This window comes from Nomascus leucogenys, chromosome 10 (assembly GCF_006542625.1).
Source record: "Nomascus leucogenys isolate Asia chromosome 10, Asia_NLE_v1, whole genome shotgun sequence".
NCBI classification, from domain to species: domain Eukaryota; kingdom Metazoa; phylum Chordata; class Mammalia; order Primates; family Hylobatidae; genus Nomascus; species Nomascus leucogenys.
In genome coordinates this window covers 63,369,825-63,386,555 of record NC_044390.1, presented here as the reverse complement: position 1 = coordinate 63,386,555, position 16,731 = coordinate 63,369,825, and the positions used below count along the sequence as shown (strand labels likewise).

Below are 16,731 nucleotides of genomic sequence, written 5' to 3'. Positions count from 1 at the left end.
TGCTCGTCACTTCTTCACCCTCTTCACGACCAGGAAGTCCAAGAACTAGCTCCCGCCTCCCTCAGGTCACAGGAGTATAAGACCCAGTCCCTTTCATCCCTCAGACCCCAGGAGCCTGCGCCTCCAGCCCCCACCTCCCCATTCCCAGGAGTCGGAGACTGCACCCCTCTCCTCCCCTAAGAGACAAGAGTGGGCTCTCAGCTTCCTCGCTTAGACCCAGAAGTCCCAGGCTTCAGGCTCCTCCTCCCCCAGGACCCTGCGTGCACAGCTCCTCCTCCAGGACCCAGGAGTTCTGGGACGCTCCCACCAACCCCAGCCCTCTTGAGGCTATACCCAAGGGCGGGGGACAAGGAAGGGGCGGGGTTTCTGTGGCGGGAAGGCGGGACTTGGGTCCCTGGAGCCAGGGGCAGGGCGGAGATGAAGCCAGGCCCCCTGAACCGCTCCCTCCACACACATCAGGTCCGACGGGTCCAGCTGGCCCGGCCGAAAGCAGGAGGGACTTTCATTCAGTTCCTTCTTTTCCTTCTCCCCCTGCGGGCAACGCATAACCGGTTCTGAGCGTGGATAATTCCCAGCCCCGCCCAATACGCGGACTGTGTCCAAAGCCTGGGACTGGGGCCTTGGACTTCTGTGAGGAGAGGAGGGCCTGAGGACCGTGGGCCCTGGGAGAGGAGGCAGCTGGGTTCCTGTCCCCTTGGCTGTTTGAGGTGGTGCATCTGAGAATCTAGGCAGGCGAATCCCAGCACTCAGTGGAAAGATTCAGGAAAACGATTCTAAGAGGGCAAGCCAGCCATAGGCCAAAAACCAACATGATATCTTTTTTGTTTTTTTTTTGTTTTTTTTTGTTTTTTTGTTTTTTTTTGAAACGGAGTCTCACTCTATCCCCCAGGCTGGAGTGCACTGGCGCAATCTCGGCTAACTGCAACCTCTGCCTCCAGGGTTCAAGCGATTCTGCTGCCTCAGCTTCCCAAGTAACTGCGACTACAGGCTCGTGCCGCCACGCCCGGCTAATTATTTTTTGTATGTTTAGTAGAGACGGGTTTCACCGTGTTAGCCAGGATGAGCTCAATCTCCTGACCTCGTGATCCACCCGCCTCGGCCTCCCAAAGTGCTGAGATTATAGGCATGAGCCACCGCGCCCAGCCCCAACATGATATCTAAAACCAGCAATCCACTCTGACGATGCAACACAGATGTTTTGGGGAGGCTGTTCCAGAGCCTTAAATTCACCGAGAAGGAAATAAAAAACACAGCAAGGCTGGACATAGAACCTAGAAGGTTACTATGCACAGTACAGGGTGGGAAATAGACGTATGCTTCCACGCTTTCAATGGCTTGGGGTAAGAACCGCTCATAGGACTAAGTAGAGTAATCTAGAACTAAGTTCTGAAGCCTATAATCTAGAACCAGCCAAGAGCAACCCAATAACTTAGTGTCCAGGTCACCCCAGAACCCCACATACTTAATGACACCCATTAATATACCTAATGCAACACATAACAAACATAGTCAGCAGATAAAATCTAGAACTCAGAACCTGCTAGGGATGAAAGTATAACACAGAATATAGCAGGGGGCCAGGCGCGGAGGCTCATGCCTGTAATCCCAGCACTTCGGGAGGCTGAGGCGGGCGGATCACGAGGTCAGGAGGTCGAGATCACGGTGAAACTCCGCCTCTACTAAAAATACAAAAAATTATCGGGGCGCGGGGGCGGGCACCTGTAGTCCCAGCTACTCGGGAGGCTGAGGCAGGAGAATGGCCTGAACCCAGGAGGCGGAGCTTGCAGTGAGCTGAGATCACGCCACTGCACTCCAGCCTGGGCGGCAGAGCGAGACTCCATCTCAAAAAAAAAAAAAAAAAAAAAAATCTAGAACTCAGAACCTGCTAGGGATAAAGGTATAACACAGACTATAGCAGGGGGCCGAGCGCAGTGGCTCATGCCTGTAATCCCAGCACTTATGGGAGGCCAAGGTGGGAGGATCGCTCGAGCCCAGAGGTTTGAGACCAGCCTGGGAAACATGGTGAAACCCCATCTCTACAAAAAAATACAAAAATTAACCAGTCTCATAACCTGGTTTCAAAATAAATAAATAAATAGATTTTTAAAAATTTAATTACATTTTTTAAAAAAGAATATAGCAGGAGTCACATCCTTGGTTTTATCATGTGTCTAAGAGTTTGCTTGGAACTTAGAATTGTCTATAGGGTGGGGAGGGGGAGGGATCAAAAGGATGCATGTTGAGAATTGAGCATTTCCTGGAATAAAGACTGAGCTGGCAAAGGAGGGGGGCTGTTCTGGAAATAAGGACATTTCTAGGCTGAAGGCTCCAGAAGAAGAGAGAGCCTAGAACAAGCTTAGAATGCCAAAGTGGCAGATGGAGGAGAAAACCCACAATCCACCAGGGGACAAGTTCTAAACTAAGGCTGCACTGGGGAAAAAATGACAGAAAATGAATGGGCCTAGAACCTAGAACCAGGGGAAGGAAAACATTATGTAGAACACTTCACTGGGAATCTTTTACGTTTAAGAATATGAGGCCGGGTGCGGTGGTTCACGCCTGTAATCCCAGCATTTTGGGAGGCTGAGCCGGGCGGATCATTTGAGGTCAGGATTTCGAGACCAGCCTAGCCAACATGGTGAAATCCCGTCTCTACTAAAAACACAAAAAATTAGCCAGGCGTGGTGGTACACACCTGTAATCCCAGCTCCTCGAGGGGCTGAGGCAGGAGAATTTGCTTGAACACAGGAGGTGGAGGTTGCAGTGAGCCGGGATTGCGTCACTGCACTCCGACCTGGGCAACAGAGTGAGACTCAGTCTCAAAAAAAAAATAAAAATAAAAAAGAATGTGAAATTAGGGCCAGGCACAGTGGCTCATGCTTGTAATTCCAGCACTTTGGAAGGCCAAGGTGAGAGGATCATCTCAGTAACATAATGAGATCCAATGTCTAAACAACAGGCCAGGTGTGGTGGCTCACACCTGTAATCCCAGCACTTTGGGAGGCAGGAGGGGGATCACTTGAGGTCGGGAGTTCGAGACCAGCCTGGCCAACATGGCAAAACCCTGTCTCTACTAAAAATACAAAAAAAAAATTAGCCAGGCATGGTGGCATGTGCCTGTAGTCCCAGCTACTTGGGAGGCTGAGGCAGGAGAACTGCTTGAACCTGGGAGGCAGAGGTTGCAGTGAGCTGAGATCGTACCACTGCACTCCAGCCTGGGTGACACAGCGAGACTCCGTCTCAAAAATAAAATAAAAACTAAACAACAGGCCAGGCGTGGTGGCTCCTGCCTGTAATCCCAACACTTTGGGAGGCCGAGGCAGGCGGATCACGAGGTTAACAGATCAAGACCCTCCTGGCTAACATGGTGATACCCCGTCTCCACTAAAAATACAAAAAATTAGCTGGGCGTGGTGGCAGGCACCTGTAGTCCCAGCTACTTGGGAGGCTGAGGCAGGAGAATGGCGTGGACCCGGAAGGCAGAGCTTGCAGTGAGCCGAGATCACGCCACTGCACTCCAGCCTGGGAGACACAGCAAGACTCCGTCTCAAAAAAAAAAAAAAAAAAAAAAAAATTTGGCATCTGGCCTAGAACTCAGACCATGCCTGGAATGAAAATGGAACACAGAACAGACATCAACTGGGAGTGTTCTTGTGTTTAGAAGGAATCTAGAACATGGAGCAATGCAAGAGCACATGTGCGACAAGAAATGTGGCCGGGCCAGGCACGATGGCCATGCCTGTAATCCCAGCACTTTTGGGAGCCGACGGAGAAGGATCGCTTGAGCCTAGGAGTTTCAGACCAGTCTGGGCAACATGGCGAAACCCCCATCTCTACAAAAAATTTAAAAATAAAATAAAATAAAATTTTTTTTTGAGACGGACTTTCGCTCTTGTTGTTCAGGCTGGAATGCAGTGGCGCGATCTCAGCTCAATGCAACCTCCACCTCCAGGGTTCAAGCGACTCTCCTGCCTCAGCCTCCTGAGTAGCTGGGATTATAGGCATGTGCCACCACACCTGGCTAATTCTGTATTTTTAGTAGAGACAGGGTTTCTCCATGTTGGCCAGGCTGGTCTCAAAATCCTGACCTCAGGTGATCCACCCGCTTCAGCCTCCCGAAGTGCTGGGATTACCGGCATGAGCCACCGCGCCTGGCCAAAAAAAATTTTTTTAATTAGCCAGGCCTGGTGGTGAGTGCCTGTGGTCCCAACTACTCAGGAGGCTAAGGTGGGAAGATCACCTGAGCCCAGGAGGTGGAGGCTGCAGTGAGCTGTGGCTGTGCCACTGCACTCCAGCCTGGGCAACAGAGACCTTGTTTCAAAAAAATAGAAAGAAAGAAAGAAAGAAATTTGTATGGCAGCAGGTAGCTTCTAGATTCTCCTTATGAGCCCAGGCCACAGAAAACATCTGGAGGAGGTGATGTGTATTCGGCTCATTGGCCTGGGAGAGTGTACTTGGAGAATGGGAACTCATCTGAGCCTCAGGGGGCAATGGACTGCTAGAAACATCTCAACAATCTGCGTCTTAGGGGAAAGAGTAGAGAGTCCTGAACCCCACCACCTGGGGTGACATGAGGATGAGACAGGGGTTTGTTAAGGCCACAGGAGATGTGAAGTTGATGGGGCAGAGTGATGAGGCTGTGAAGACCTAGTTCCTAAAAGTGAGAGCTGAGAAACTAGATACCTGCTGGGGAGGGTAGTGGACAGAGCTGGGAGCCTGGACTTCTGAATGCTTGTGGAGATAAATGATGGGGGATTGGAAGGTGAGAGCCTGAGGTCTTGTTTGGAGAGGGAGTTGAGGCAGACAGCCTCAGTAAAAGCTGGTGGGCAGTACAGAAGCTGGGGTCTGAACTCCTGGGTCCCTGAGGGGATACAAGACTGGGACCAAGACATTTAGGTCCCCAAGGGGGAGTGTGAACATAAGTCAGAGAACTGCATTGAGAATCACATTCCGGGTCCCCCAGAGGAAGCGAGTCATGGCGCCTGAGTCCCTCAGGGAGCAGATGCTGGGTGCCAGGAGGCTAAGTCTGTGTGTCTGCAGGGCACAGCGGCTGTTGAACGGGGTTCTAAGCAGAGCAAACGCTGGGGAACAGGATTCCTAGGTTCTGACGGGGTGAGGGCTACCACCTGGGGCCAGCAGAGGTGTAGACACGGGCAGGCTTCCCGAACGGGGTGGGAGCTGCATGCCCGGATGCCATGGTCCCCACGGCGACCAGAACAGTAAAATTCAGAAGCCCTGGATCCTCAGGGAGCAGCTGGAGTCCCAGGAACCCGGGGTGCCGAGGACGGGGCCACGAGCCTGGCCGGCAGAACCCAGAGGCTGGGGCGCCCGGGTCGGGGAGGGCCCGGGTATTCCCGGGTCAAAGGCGCGGCGGGGGGGATCCCCGCGCTGCCTGCGCCCCCTCCCTAGTGGCGGCGGCGGGAGGTGGGGGGAGGCGAGGCTGCCGAGCGCGCTGACCATGGACAGCTCCAGAGCGGGCCTGTGTCCAGGGCGGCCGCCGAGCCTGCTTGGACCCTGGGACGCGGCCGGCTGTGCAAGCCCGAGGCTGGCGACGGGAGACGGAGTGTGCGAAGCGGGGACGATGCGGACGCGCCTGGGGAGTCTGGCACCGCCGCGGCGGGTGTCTGGAGCTCCCAGGACAGGGTCAGGAAGGGGAATCTAGGCTCTAGAGGGGTCCCGGGGCCGGACCGGGAAATCCAAGCTCCTGGGCCCTGGAGGAGGCGCGAGGCGGCGGTGCGCCCGGGATTCTAGGGTTCGGTCGGGGACTCTGGGCGCCGGGAGGGGCACGCCTGAGTCCCCGGGGTTGGGCTGTGAAATCTGGGCTCGGGGGTCCCCTGGGATGAGGAAGGGAATCCGGGATCTCGGGGAGGCGTGGGAGGCTCGCCAAGGGGTCCCCGGGGTGGGCGCTGCCAGGAGGGCCGGGCCGGGCTCTTACCTGCCTGGTCCGCGGCGGCTGCGGGCGGAGCTGGGCTGCAGGAGGGACGTGGGGTGGAGTGGGGGGGCCGGGCGGGGCCCCTGGCAGCGGCCGGGGCCCGGCTCTGTCGCTTCGGAGCCCTGGAGCCCTGTCTCCGACGCTCGCGCGGGCTCCGCGTCTCTGGCTCGGGCTTGGGCGCTGGGGACCCCCTCCCCCTCACGCTCTCACTGCCTTCTACCCCCAAAATAGCCCCCTGCCCCTGTCACCGATCAGCCTCCCCCCGCGAGGCCGCAGCCGCCAGATACAGGGGTGCCCACCAGCGCCCCCCAAATCCCACCTTCCCCCCAAAAAAATTCCTCCTCCCTCCCCCTCCCCCCCACGGCTCCCGGGCGGTCGTGGCCCCTTTAACAGGAGACTGACAGACGGCGACGAGCGGCCAATGGAAGAAAGCGTCGGCGCCGGCCGGCGACTAGACCCCGCCTCCACACCGGCCGGGAGGGGTCGCGCGGGCGGAGAGCGAGAGGCGGGGCAAAAGGTGCATCTACCAATAGGCGCGCGGCGTGCGGCGGCTGGGGCGGGAGGCGGAGCCCGGCAGGGGGATGATGTCACCTGGAGCGAGTAGCGCGCGGCGTGGAACGCGAGTCGCGACCCCGGCTGCTGGCAGTGGCGCGCACTAGCCCTCGCGCCGCACGGGACACGAGGGCTGGGCGGGCAGCGGGATGGGGCTAAAGGTTGGATTTCAAGGCGGGGGCAGCTTCCGGAAAGACGCGCTCTGGTTGGAAGGTGGAGTGAGCACCCGGTGGGCGAGGGCACCTCATTCTGCACCCCTGCGCCTGCCTCGGGAACTGCACGCGGCACCCCCACCCGCGACTCCCACGCAGACAGTAGTGCGGCCTGCAGGGTTCCCCCGGCGGACGAGGCTAATGGTTTGCTCCACCCCGCCCACACAGAGGCCGCCCACTGGCTCCGGCTGCGTTTCAGGACTCTGGAGGAAGGGACTTGGCCTTCGCCCTCAGACGCTCTTAAGGGTAGGCGGCGTTGTCCTCAGTTCTGCCCCAGCACTCAGACCCAGACTGGGTCCCGGCCTCCGCCCTCCGCCCTTGGACTAGTCTCTTGGAAGCCGGCCTGTCTCTGCCTTCAGACCTAGGGAGAAGTCTTAACCTCTGTTCTCAGACTCTGGAAAAGGCTTCTCGAGGGCTTGGCCTGACCTCAGCTCCTCGCATTCCCTCCACATCTCAAGACACCAACCCAGGGATGCAGGACAGACACACAGACACTCAGTGAGGGTCAAATATCTTTAAATAAAGTGCCAGGGACAATAAATACTGTACAGGAAGAGAGTGCAGGTGAACGTCCAGATCTGTGGTTTCAACCTCGAGACTCCAAGGACCTGCAAGGGGGGTGGAGAAGGGACCCGGGATCAGGGAGCCTCCGGGTAGATGAGAGGCAGGACTGGGGTTGCAGAGGCAAGGGCCCAGGGAAGTGGGCTGAAGGATCCCAGCCACAGTAGGTTCCATATCTTGGGATGGAAGGAAGCTAAGGGCTCCCCAGGGGATTTGGCCAGACTAGCCTGGGGTGAGAGCCTGGGCCAAGGGTCAAGGGTCAGGATCCCAGAGGAGGGGCCAGGGCTGGAAGATCCAGGAAGCATTGGCCTGGTTTGGGAGCCTGGGGTTAAAGGGAGCCAGTGGAGGCCCCAGGGGTGTGGTGACCCAGGGGCTCACGAGTAGCTCTGATGCTGTTGGCGCCGGCGGGCAGAGCGCATCTTCTCGAACCGGGCCTCCATCTCCTCCAGCACTCGCGGCGTGTAACGGACAACCAGCTTCACCGAGCCCTGGGCCGCCTTCAGCAGCTCCACCGCCTTCTCATGCTGCTCACCCTCAACGCTCTGCAGAGCCCAACACAGACAACTGAGCCTGGGGCCCGCTGCCTTCGTCCAGCCCCCACCGGGAGATGGACCCACTGCTAGTGAGCCTGGTGCCAGCCCTGAGATGCCAATGCCTCATGTCCTCCTCGTGGGAGAGTCACTAATTCCTGATTCAGTGTCCTCCTCCAAAACCTCCCAGGATTCCCATGTCAGGGATAGCCCCGTGTTCCCTCAGTCCCTGGCCAAACGTCCAGACCCATCTTTGTGGCCTCCCTGCCCACAGCCCACTAATGCCCACCTGCCTTGACTCCCTCTTTGTCCCCACAGCCCTGGGCCAGCTCAGGCCTTGTCCTCTCTTTTCTGGACTCTTACCCCAGCCTCCTCCCTGGCCTGGCTTCTAGTCTCTCCCCTCAGTTCATCTCCCATAGAGTCCCAGAGGGGTCCTTCTGCACCTGCAAGCTGAGCTTATCCCTGGCTCACCCCTCCCATAGCTCCCCAGCACCCATGGGACAAAGTCCCAGCTTCTCAGGCTGGCACTCAGGTCCTGTATGGCTGACCCCAGCCACCTCTCCAGTTATGCTTCCCTCAACTCTAACCACAGTGATTTTTTTTTTTTTTTTTTTTTTTTGAGAGGGAGTCTCACTTTGTCACCCACGCTGGAGTGCAGTGGTGCTATCTCAGCTCACTGCAACCTCTGCCTCCCATGTTCAAACGATTCTCCTGCCTCAGCCTCCCAAGTAGCTGGGATTACAGGTGCCTGCCACCACACCTGGCTAATTTTTGTATTTTTAGTAGAGACGGGGTTTCACCATGTTGGCCAGGCTGGTCTTTAACTCCTGACCTCAAGTGATCCACGTGCCTCAGCCTCCCAAAGTGCTGGCATTACAGGTGTGAGCCACTGCACCCAGCCTAACCACCGTGATTTTAATTACCTGCATGCCCCAGACCTCCATCAGAACTAAGCCCTTTCTTTTCAGCTCAGAGGTATACCAAGTCAGTATCCTTACCTACAGTACCCTCAGCAGGAACACCCTATACCTTGTGTGCCTGGAGAACTCCTACTCATCCTTTAACACCCAACCCAAATGTCCCTTACTCTGCAAAACTTTCCTGTATCTATGCTGGCCTGGTGCCACATCTAGGCTGTCACAATACTTGCACTTCCTCATTATTATGTCTCTGGATTAGGACTATTTCAGCCGGGGCCTACTGCCCTCCCCAGAGAGGGAAGGTTGAGTGTAGGGAGCTGAGGCCAACATCTCTCAGGGTCTGTAACATTGCCCAGCACAGGGCTAGCCACAGAGACAGCACTCAGTGTGTGTTGAGTGAATGTCAAAAGCAGGGGCTATGCTACCTTAGACAGACTGTGTCCCCCAGTCCTGCCTCAGCCCTCCACTCACCACACCGTTCACCGACAACAGTTGATCCCCACGCTTGAGGCCTCCATGGCGGTCAGCCACACCCCCTGGGATGACCCGGGAGATGTAGATGGGCGAGTTTTGCTCTTTGCCACCCATGATGTTGAAGCCTAGGCCCTCATCCGTCTTGGGTAGCTCCACTACCCTGGGATGTGCGTGGCCCTCGCTGGCTGTGAAGGCAGCCACTGTGGCCTGGGAGAGAGAAAGTGACTGAAGATGAGGGTCCCTTCCAGGTGGACATGAAGGCTGGGGTGGGGGATCTGGACCAAGGACAGCGATTTAGCCTGGGTTACTATCCCCAAGCATGGGACATTTGCCATGGCACAATGCAAGATCCCCCTGTAATGACTGTGCATCTCTTTCTGTTCACTTGCAAAAGAAAGTATCCATTTGGTGTGTGTCTTGAATACCCTATACTTGCCAATCTTTTTTTTTTTGAGATGAAGTCTTACTCTGTTGCCCAGGCTGGAGTGCAATGGCAGGATCCCCGGCTCACTGCAACCTCGGCCTCCTGGGTTCAAGCGATTCTCCTGTCTCAGCCTCCCGAGTTGTAATCCAGCTGGGAATACAGGCACCCGCCACCACGCTCGGCTAATTTTTTTTTTTTTTTAATTTCTGTAGAGACGGGGTTTCACCATGTTGGCCAGGCTTGTCTCGAACTCCTGACCTCAACTGATCCACCTGCCTCGGCCTCCCAAAGTGTTGGGATTACAGGCATGAGCCACCGTGCCTGGCCTCAATCTTACTTTTAAACAGAGGGAAGCCAGGCCTGGAGGGAGATCCGAGCCTCCGGACAGCAGCAAGAGGTAGCAGCATCTAACTATTGTGCAGTGAGAGGTCAGAGCGCCATGACTTTCCTGGTTTGCACTGTGCAGATGTTGAAGGTTATCTTCTAGCCAGCCATGCCATACTGTTTCCATTTGCAGTTGCTAAAGACGCCTTAGTATGACATTTAAGTTAAAAGTGTGCGATTATTTAATAATAGTAAGGGTGCCACATAGATTTAGCAAAAATCATGAGGGAGGAAACAGAAATGACTGGCATGAAGGAGATATTGAGTTCGACCAGGCAGTTAAATAGACACCAGTAGCAATGGGGTGTGGGGCCCACCTTGGCTGTGGCATGGGCTCGGATCTCGGCGCTGCCGGTGATGTCCAGCGTGTCATAAAGCTGCTCATACACCTGGGTGAGGAGGCAGCGACATCAGGGAGCCGCCAGCTCCTTCAGCCCTGGACGCAGGAGTTCGGGCCTCTAAACCCTCTCCCGTTACCACGCAAGGATCCGCCCCGCCCCCGCAACAGGAGCCTGAGGAAACTACAACTCCCGAAGAACCCCTGAACTGAAGCGTTGGCACCCCAAAGCGGGCCGCCTCGGGAGCTGTCGGGAGGCGTAGTCCCCGGGCTCACGACAAGGAGGAGGAGGAGGACGGTGGCCACCAGCTCGCGCCCCTGCGCCACGCGCCCCTCACCTCTCGGATAGCGGAGCAGAAGCGGCTCTGCAGGACTCGCTGGAGGGCCTGCAGCTTCTGCGGGGGCAGCTCCCCGCTGCGCTGGAGCCGCTCGAGGAGCTCAACCGCCCGGGACACGTCTGCGGGGCGGGGGCGGGGCGCAGATACCCCGAGTGTCAGAAACCCCGAGACGCAGAGAAGCAAGGAGAGCGGCGGAGTGAGGCCGAGCGCGCAGTCCGGGGAGGACGGCCGAAGCCTAGTCGGACACCCCGCAGACTCCAGGGTGGCGCAGGAGAGACCGCCACCAGCGGCCCTGCGGCCCCGGGACCCCTCCACAGGCCGGGGTGTAAGGCGGGCGCCCCCCGCCCGGGCCCGCGCCCAGGGAGCCTCCCACACCCCGCGACCGCCCGGCCCCGGCGCCTGCCCCGCCCCGCCCACCCCCGCCGGATCCGCTGGCCCACCCGCACTGGCCTGACCCGGGAAGGGCGGGGACCGGAGGCTGGGTATGCAGGCCGCGGCCCAGGTGGGCAGGGCCCCCTGGCGCGCGCTTACCCCGCTCCAACCCCAGCGGCTCCACCAGCGCAGCCATGTCGGCGCCACAGCTGCCAGCCGCCCGCCTGCCCTGGCGCCGGCGAGGAGGGCGGGGCTGCGCGAGGCCACGCCCCGGGCCACGGGCGCCCCCTGCGGAGGCGCAGCCTGGAGAGCGCCCAGCTCTCCCGCGCCGACTGCTCGTACCCCCTCGCGCGCGCCAGCCGTGGCCCTGCCCTCCGCCCCGGCCAGTCGGTCCTGTTGGCGACCCCTCCCACTGCAGGTTCGGTCTGTGTGTCTCTTTCAGGATCCGTGTCTGCCTGCCCTCCACACCTGTCTATCCCCTGTCCATCCTTTTCCCACATTCATTCAACAAACTCTTGTGAAACATCTGAGCCCAAGGCATGGACACCGTGGTGAGCAGGACAGCCAAGCCCACGGCCCGAACGAAGCTTCCAGTCTATAGGGGAGGTAGACGACCAACCACTGCTGTGATGAGAGCTGAGAGTGGGAAGGTGATGATCTAGAAGACGAAGGAAATCCTAGAGGAGGGACATTGACATACAGTCCTGGGAGGTAAGATGAACAAGAGGTGGAGCTTGGGTCACCCCCACCACGCAGAAAGAGCCCACGTGGCTGGAAGCAGAGTTAGGATTGGTTGATGATGAGGTGAAAAGGCCGGCAGGATAGTTTATGCCTGGGCTCCTGCGTTGGCATGTGCGCCTTGAGGATTTGGGGTTTCATGCAAACTCCTAAGAGTAAAATATGACACTCAAATTTGTATTATTATTATTTTTGAGATGGGGCTTCGCTCTGTCGCCCAGGTTGGGCCTCAAATTTGTATTTTAAGATCACTGGGGCTGGGCATGGTGGCTCACATCTGTAATCCTAACACTTTGGGAGGCTGCAGCAAGACTACTTGAGCCCAGGAGTTCAAGACCAGCATGGGCAATATAGTGAGACCTCGTATCTATTGAAAAAAAAAAATCACTGTAGCCACTGTGGAGACTAGTTTGGACAAGAACAAGAGGAGAAGCAGCGGGGCAACTTGGGAGGCTACCACAGCCATCCAGGTGGCAGCTGGCACCAGGGCCAAAGCACAGAAGATGGGTGGGCAGATGTGGAAAATGTCTGGACAAGCCTTGGTGCTTGTCTATATGTGGGGATTGGGAGGTGCAGGGAGAAGACAGTATTAAGGTGCTTTGGTGCCATTTTTAAGGTGGTCTACACTGAAGGAGGGATACTGGATATTTTGTTTGTTTTTTGAGACAGAGTCTTCCCTCTGTTGCCCAGTCTCGAGTGCAGTGGCACGATCTCGGCTCATTGCAACCTCTGCCTCCCGGGTACAAGCAATTCTCCTGCCTCAGCCTCCCGAGTAGCTGGGAGTACAGGTGCGCGCCTCCGCGCCTGCCAAATTTTTGTATTTTTCGTAGAGATGGGGTTTCACCATGATGGCCAGGCTGGTCTCGAACTGCTGACCTCAAGTGATCCACCTGCCTCAGCCTCCCGAAGTGCTGGGATTACAGGCGTGAGCCACCTTGCCTGGCCGATACTGGATATTTTGAATTTGAGGAGCCTATGCAGAATCCATGGGGAGAAACTATCGATCTAGGTCTAGGGCTCAAAAGAGCAACCTGGTCTGCAGGCATGTTGGAGTATTGGGACACAGGTGGTAAATAAAACCACGGGAGTGGATAAGAATGTCAGGGGCAAGCGAATATTAAGACGGCCTAGGACTGGTCCCCAAACCTCTCTAACACTTACAAGTCAGGAGGACAGCAGAGAATGGCCTGAAATGTAGGCAGAAACCCAGGTGGGAGAAACCATGAGAAGAAAGGTTTTTTATCTTTTGTTTGTTTTAGATGGAGGGGTCTTTGTTGCTCAGGCTGGTCTTGAACTCCTGGGCTCAAACAGTCCCCCTGCCTCGGCCTCCCAAAGTGCTGAGTTTACAGGCATGAACTACTGTGCCTGGCTGAGAGTGTTTTTAAAAAGAAGTGTGGCTGGGCGTGGTGGCTTATGCCTGTAATCCCAGCACTTTGGGGGGCCGAGGCAGGTGGATCGCCTGAGGTCAGGAGACCAGCCTGACCAACATGGAGAAACCCCGTCTTTACTAAAAATACAAAATTAGCCAGGCGTGGTGGTGCATGCCTGTAATCCCAACTACTGGGGAGGCTGAGGCAGGAGAACTGCTTGAACCCGGGAGGTGGAGGTTGCGGTGAGCCGAGATCGTGCCATTACACTCCAGCCTGGGCAATAAGAGTGAAACTCCGTCTTGGAAAATTAAATAAACAAAAAATAAAAAAAGGAAGTGGTCAGTGGTATCATGCTCTAGAGAGGCTGAGGAGATGTGGACAAGACTTTGGAGAAGTCTGGCTGCTGCTCTTCTGGTTCTGCTGGGTGGCGATATGGAGTCCAGAAAAGGGCTTGTTCCAAGTGGGAGGACTAGAGCAGGTTTGTCTGGCTCTCTCCTTCACTGTAGTTCTCTCTTTAGCAAAAAGTAATGTCTTTATGGGATTAAAAGCAAAATCAAATAACACAGGCTAATAGTGAAAAGCACCAGCCTCTACCTCTCCTAACTCTACTCACTGTGAGAGGGAACTTACAGATGTTTAGTCTGAGAGCTGCTTCTGTGTCTAAGTAACATGCTATTTCTCTCTCTCTATATATATATATACATATATATATATTTATCTGTCATCTCTCTATTTATTTGAGGTGGAGTCTCTCTCTGTCATCCAGGCTGGAGTGCAGTGGCTGCAATCTCCACTCACTGCAACCTCTGCCTCTCGGGTTCAAGCGATTCTTCTGCCTCAGCCTCCCAAGCAGCTGGGACTACAGGCGTGCGCCACCACACCCAGCTAATTTTTTGTATTTTTAGTAGAGACGGGGTTTCACCATATTGACCAGGCTGGTCTTGAACTCTTGACCTTGTGATCCACCCGCCTCGGCCTCCCAAAGTGTAGGGATTACAGGCATGAGCCACCATGCACGGCTATTTTTTAATTTTTTTGAGATGAAGTGGACTGTTGCCTAGGCTGGAGTACAGTGGCACCATCTCAGCTCACTGCAACCTCCGCCTCCCGGGTTCAAGTGATTCTCCTGCCCTTGTCTCCTGAGTGGCTGGGATTACAGGTGCCCCCCCGCCCGCCCACACCACACCTGGCTAATTTGTATATTTTTAGTAGTGACGGGGTTTCTCCATGTTGGCCAAGCTGGTCTTGAACTCCTGACCCTGAGTGATCTGCCCACTTCGGCCTCCCAAAGTGCTAAGATTATAGGCGTCAGTCACTGCACCCAGCCCTTGATTTATCAATTTAGATGTAATAGATTACAGATTGATTTTCTGCTCTTACCATCTTTTCCCGAAACTTCTGGGAAACTTCAGTCCTCTTACCCAACTCTGAACCAAATTGCTTTCTAGAAACTGCCATCCTGGAACTAACTTCCACTGATCTCCCGAATTAGATCCAGTTTCTTCTTGAAAATCCTTCATTTTAGTGAAGTATGGCTTCAGTTTTTCCTAAAGAAGTTGTGAGATGTCTCTTTCAAGAAAGTTTGAGGCCAGGCGCAGTGGCTCATGCCTGTAATCCCAGCACTTTGGGAGGCTGAGGCGGGAGGATCACCTGAAGTCAGGAGCTCGAGACCAGCCTGGCTAACATGGTGAAACCCCGTTTCTACTAAGAACACAAAAATTAGCCAGGCGTGGTGGCACATTCTCAGCTACTCAGGAAGCTGAGGCAGGAGAATCGCTTGAACCCAGAAGGTGGAGGTTGCAGTGAGCCAAGATCGCCCATTGCACTCCAGCCTGGGTGACAGGAGCGAAACTCTGTCTCAAAAAAAAAAAAAAAAGGTTTGTTCAAGTCAATCTTTCCTAGCATTTCTAGCATTGATAAGGAAGACTCCACTTTATCTAGTGTCTCATTAACTACTAAATTCCTTTTTTTTTTTTTTGACACAGAGTCTTGCTCTGTCCCCCAGGCTGGAGTGCAGTGGCACGATCTCAGCTCATTGTAACCTCCGCCTCCCAGGTTCAAGCAATTATCCTGCCTCAGCCTCCCGACTAGCTGGGACTACAGGCACCCGCCACCACGCCCGCCTTTTGCATTTTTAGTAGAGACAGTGTTTCACCATATTAGCCAGGCTGGTCTCAAACTCCTGATCTCAGGTGATCCGCCTACCTTGGACTCCGAAAGTGCTGGGATTACAGGCGTTAGCCACCGCGCCCGGCTGTCTACTAAATTCTTTAGTGTGTGTGTGTGGTGTTTTGTTGTTGTTGTTGTTACAGGGTCTCACTTTGTTGCCCAAGATGAAGAGCAGTCGTGCAATCATGGCTCACTGCAGCCTTGACCTCCCTGGGCTCAGGTAATCCTTCCACCTCAGCCTCCTGAATATCTGGGACCATAGGCGCACGCCTCGTTTGGCTAATTTTTGTATTTTTTGTAGAGACCAGGCTTTTGCAATGTTGCCCAGGCTGGTCTCCATCTCCTGGGCTCAAGTGATCCTTCCACCTTGGCCTCCCAAAGTTTTGAGTTTACAGAGCCACCATGCCTGGCCACCACCTACTTAATTCTTAATTTCAGTTGTGTTTTCTAGTTCCAGAATTGCCATTTAACTTTTTGTTAGATTCCAGATTTTTTTTTTTTTTGAGGCAGGGTCTTCCTGTCACCCAGGCTGGAGTGCGGTGGTGTGATCATAGCTCACTGTAATCTCAAACTCCTTGGCTTAAAGAATCCTCCTACCTCTGCCTCTCAAGTAGGTAGATTCCAGATATCTCAACATTCTCCATCTTTTCCTTTTTTTTTTTTTTTTTTTTGAGACGGAGTCTCGCTCTGTCACCCAGGCTGGAGTGCAGTGGCACAATCTCGGCTCACTGCAAGCTCTGCCTCCCGGGTTCACGCCATTCTCCTGCCTCAGCCTCTCCGAGTAGCTGGGACTACAGGCGCCCGCCACCACGCCCGGCTAATTTTTTTTTTTTTTTGTATTTTTAGTAGAGACGGAGTTTCACCGTGGTCTCTATCTCCTGACCTCGTGATCCACCCGCCTCGGCCTCCCAAAGTGCTGGGATTACAAGCGTGAGCCACCGCGCCCAGCCCATCTTTTCCTTATTTTGTGAATATATCATAGTTATGATAACTCCAACATCTGAATCACCCCTGCCTGGGTCTCTTTCTATTGTCTATTTTGTTTCCCTCTTGGTTTTCAGCAAATTAAGTCCTTTCTAGCAAGGCTGGTTAACTATTGAGTAGATGCTGAGTAATGGGTACTAAAAATAGTGCATGTGGAGACTCGGAACGTTATCTTTTTCCAGAGTTTTCTTCTGACTAGCAGACTGCCCAAATCCTGAAAAAGTCTGGTTGCAGGCTTTCTTAGCCTGATTATTTATTTATTCTTTTTGAGATGGAGTCTCTCTGTTACCCAGGCTGGAGTGCAGTGGCACCATCTCGGCTCACTGCAACCTCCACCTCCCAGGTTCAAGCCATTCTCCTGCCTCAGCCTCCTGAGTGCCTGGGATTACAGGCGCTCACTACCATGCCCGGCTAATGTTTTGTATTTTTTAGTA

The 16,731-nt window shown here is 55.0% G+C and overlaps 3 protein-coding genes across 6 annotated transcripts in view; 1 reads left to right on the top strand and 2 right to left on the bottom strand.

The window, feature by feature from the left end:
* Positions 1-6,251, bottom strand: part of PPFIA3 (PTPRF interacting protein alpha 3) — a 31,282-nt gene extending 25,031 nt beyond the window's left edge. Inside the window, exon 1 of the mRNA XM_030821033.1 lies at positions 5,936-6,251. The gene's annotated coding sequence lies outside the window, so the exon portion shown is untranslated. The remainder of the gene's footprint in view (positions 1-5,935) is intronic.
* On the top strand, positions 4,315-7,254 carry C10H19orf73 (chromosome 10 C19orf73 homolog). The gene is made up of 3 exons (XM_012510045.2): positions 4,315-5,643; positions 6,326-6,449; positions 6,865-7,254. Exons 1-3 carry the CDS (start codon positions 5,183-5,185, stop codon positions 7,021-7,023), a joined length of 744 nt encoding a protein of 247 aa, XP_012365499.2. The 5' UTR covers positions 4,315-5,182; the 3' UTR covers positions 7,024-7,254.
* Positions 7,196-11,879, bottom strand: LIN7B (lin-7 homolog B, crumbs cell polarity complex component). Of its 4 annotated transcripts, none has more exons than XM_030821034.1 (6): positions 11,196-11,841; positions 10,665-10,899; positions 10,307-10,378; positions 9,179-9,388; positions 7,636-7,799; positions 7,196-7,304 (listed from the first exon to the last, which is right to left on the bottom strand). In XM_030821034.1, exons 1-6 carry the CDS (start codon positions 11,534-11,536, stop codon positions 7,283-7,285), a joined length of 1,044 nt encoding a protein of 347 aa, XP_030676894.1. In that variant the 5' UTR covers positions 11,537-11,841; the 3' UTR covers positions 7,196-7,282. The 4 variants fall into 4 exon arrangements, with proteins under 4 accessions (XP_030676894.1, XP_003269803.1, XP_030676895.1 ...); XM_003269755.3 differs by having other exon boundaries at positions 10,665-10,783; positions 11,196-11,466; XM_030821035.1 differs by lacking the exon at positions 9,179-9,388 and having other exon boundaries at positions 11,196-11,879.
* Positions 11,880-16,731: the final 4,852 nt, after the last annotated feature.

Coding starts and splice junctions, on each gene's coding strand:
- LIN7B (XM_030821034.1), bottom strand. CDS start 11,536: ATGTGGGAAAAGGATGGACAGGGGATAGACAGGTGTGGAGGGCAGGCA. Junction 10,900..11,195: donor GCCGCTGGGGTTGGAGCGGG/GTAAGCGCGCGC, acceptor GTGTCCGACTAG/GCTTCGGCCGTCCTCCCCGG. Junction 7,305..7,635: donor CAACAGCATCAGAGCTACTC/GTGAGCCCCTGG, acceptor CCCCCCTTGCAG/GTCCTTGGAGTCTCGAGGTT.
- C10H19orf73 (XM_012510045.2), top strand. CDS start 5,183: ATGCCCGGATGCCATGGTCCCCACGGCGACCAGAACAGTAAAATTCAG. Junction 5,644..6,325: donor TCTGGAGCTCCCAGGACAGG/GTCAGGAAGGGG, acceptor CCCCTTTAACAG/GAGACTGACAGACGGCGACG. Junction 6,450..6,864: donor AGCGAGAGGCGGGGCAAAAG/GTGCATCTACCA, acceptor CCGCCCACACAG/AGGCCGCCCACTGGCTCCGG.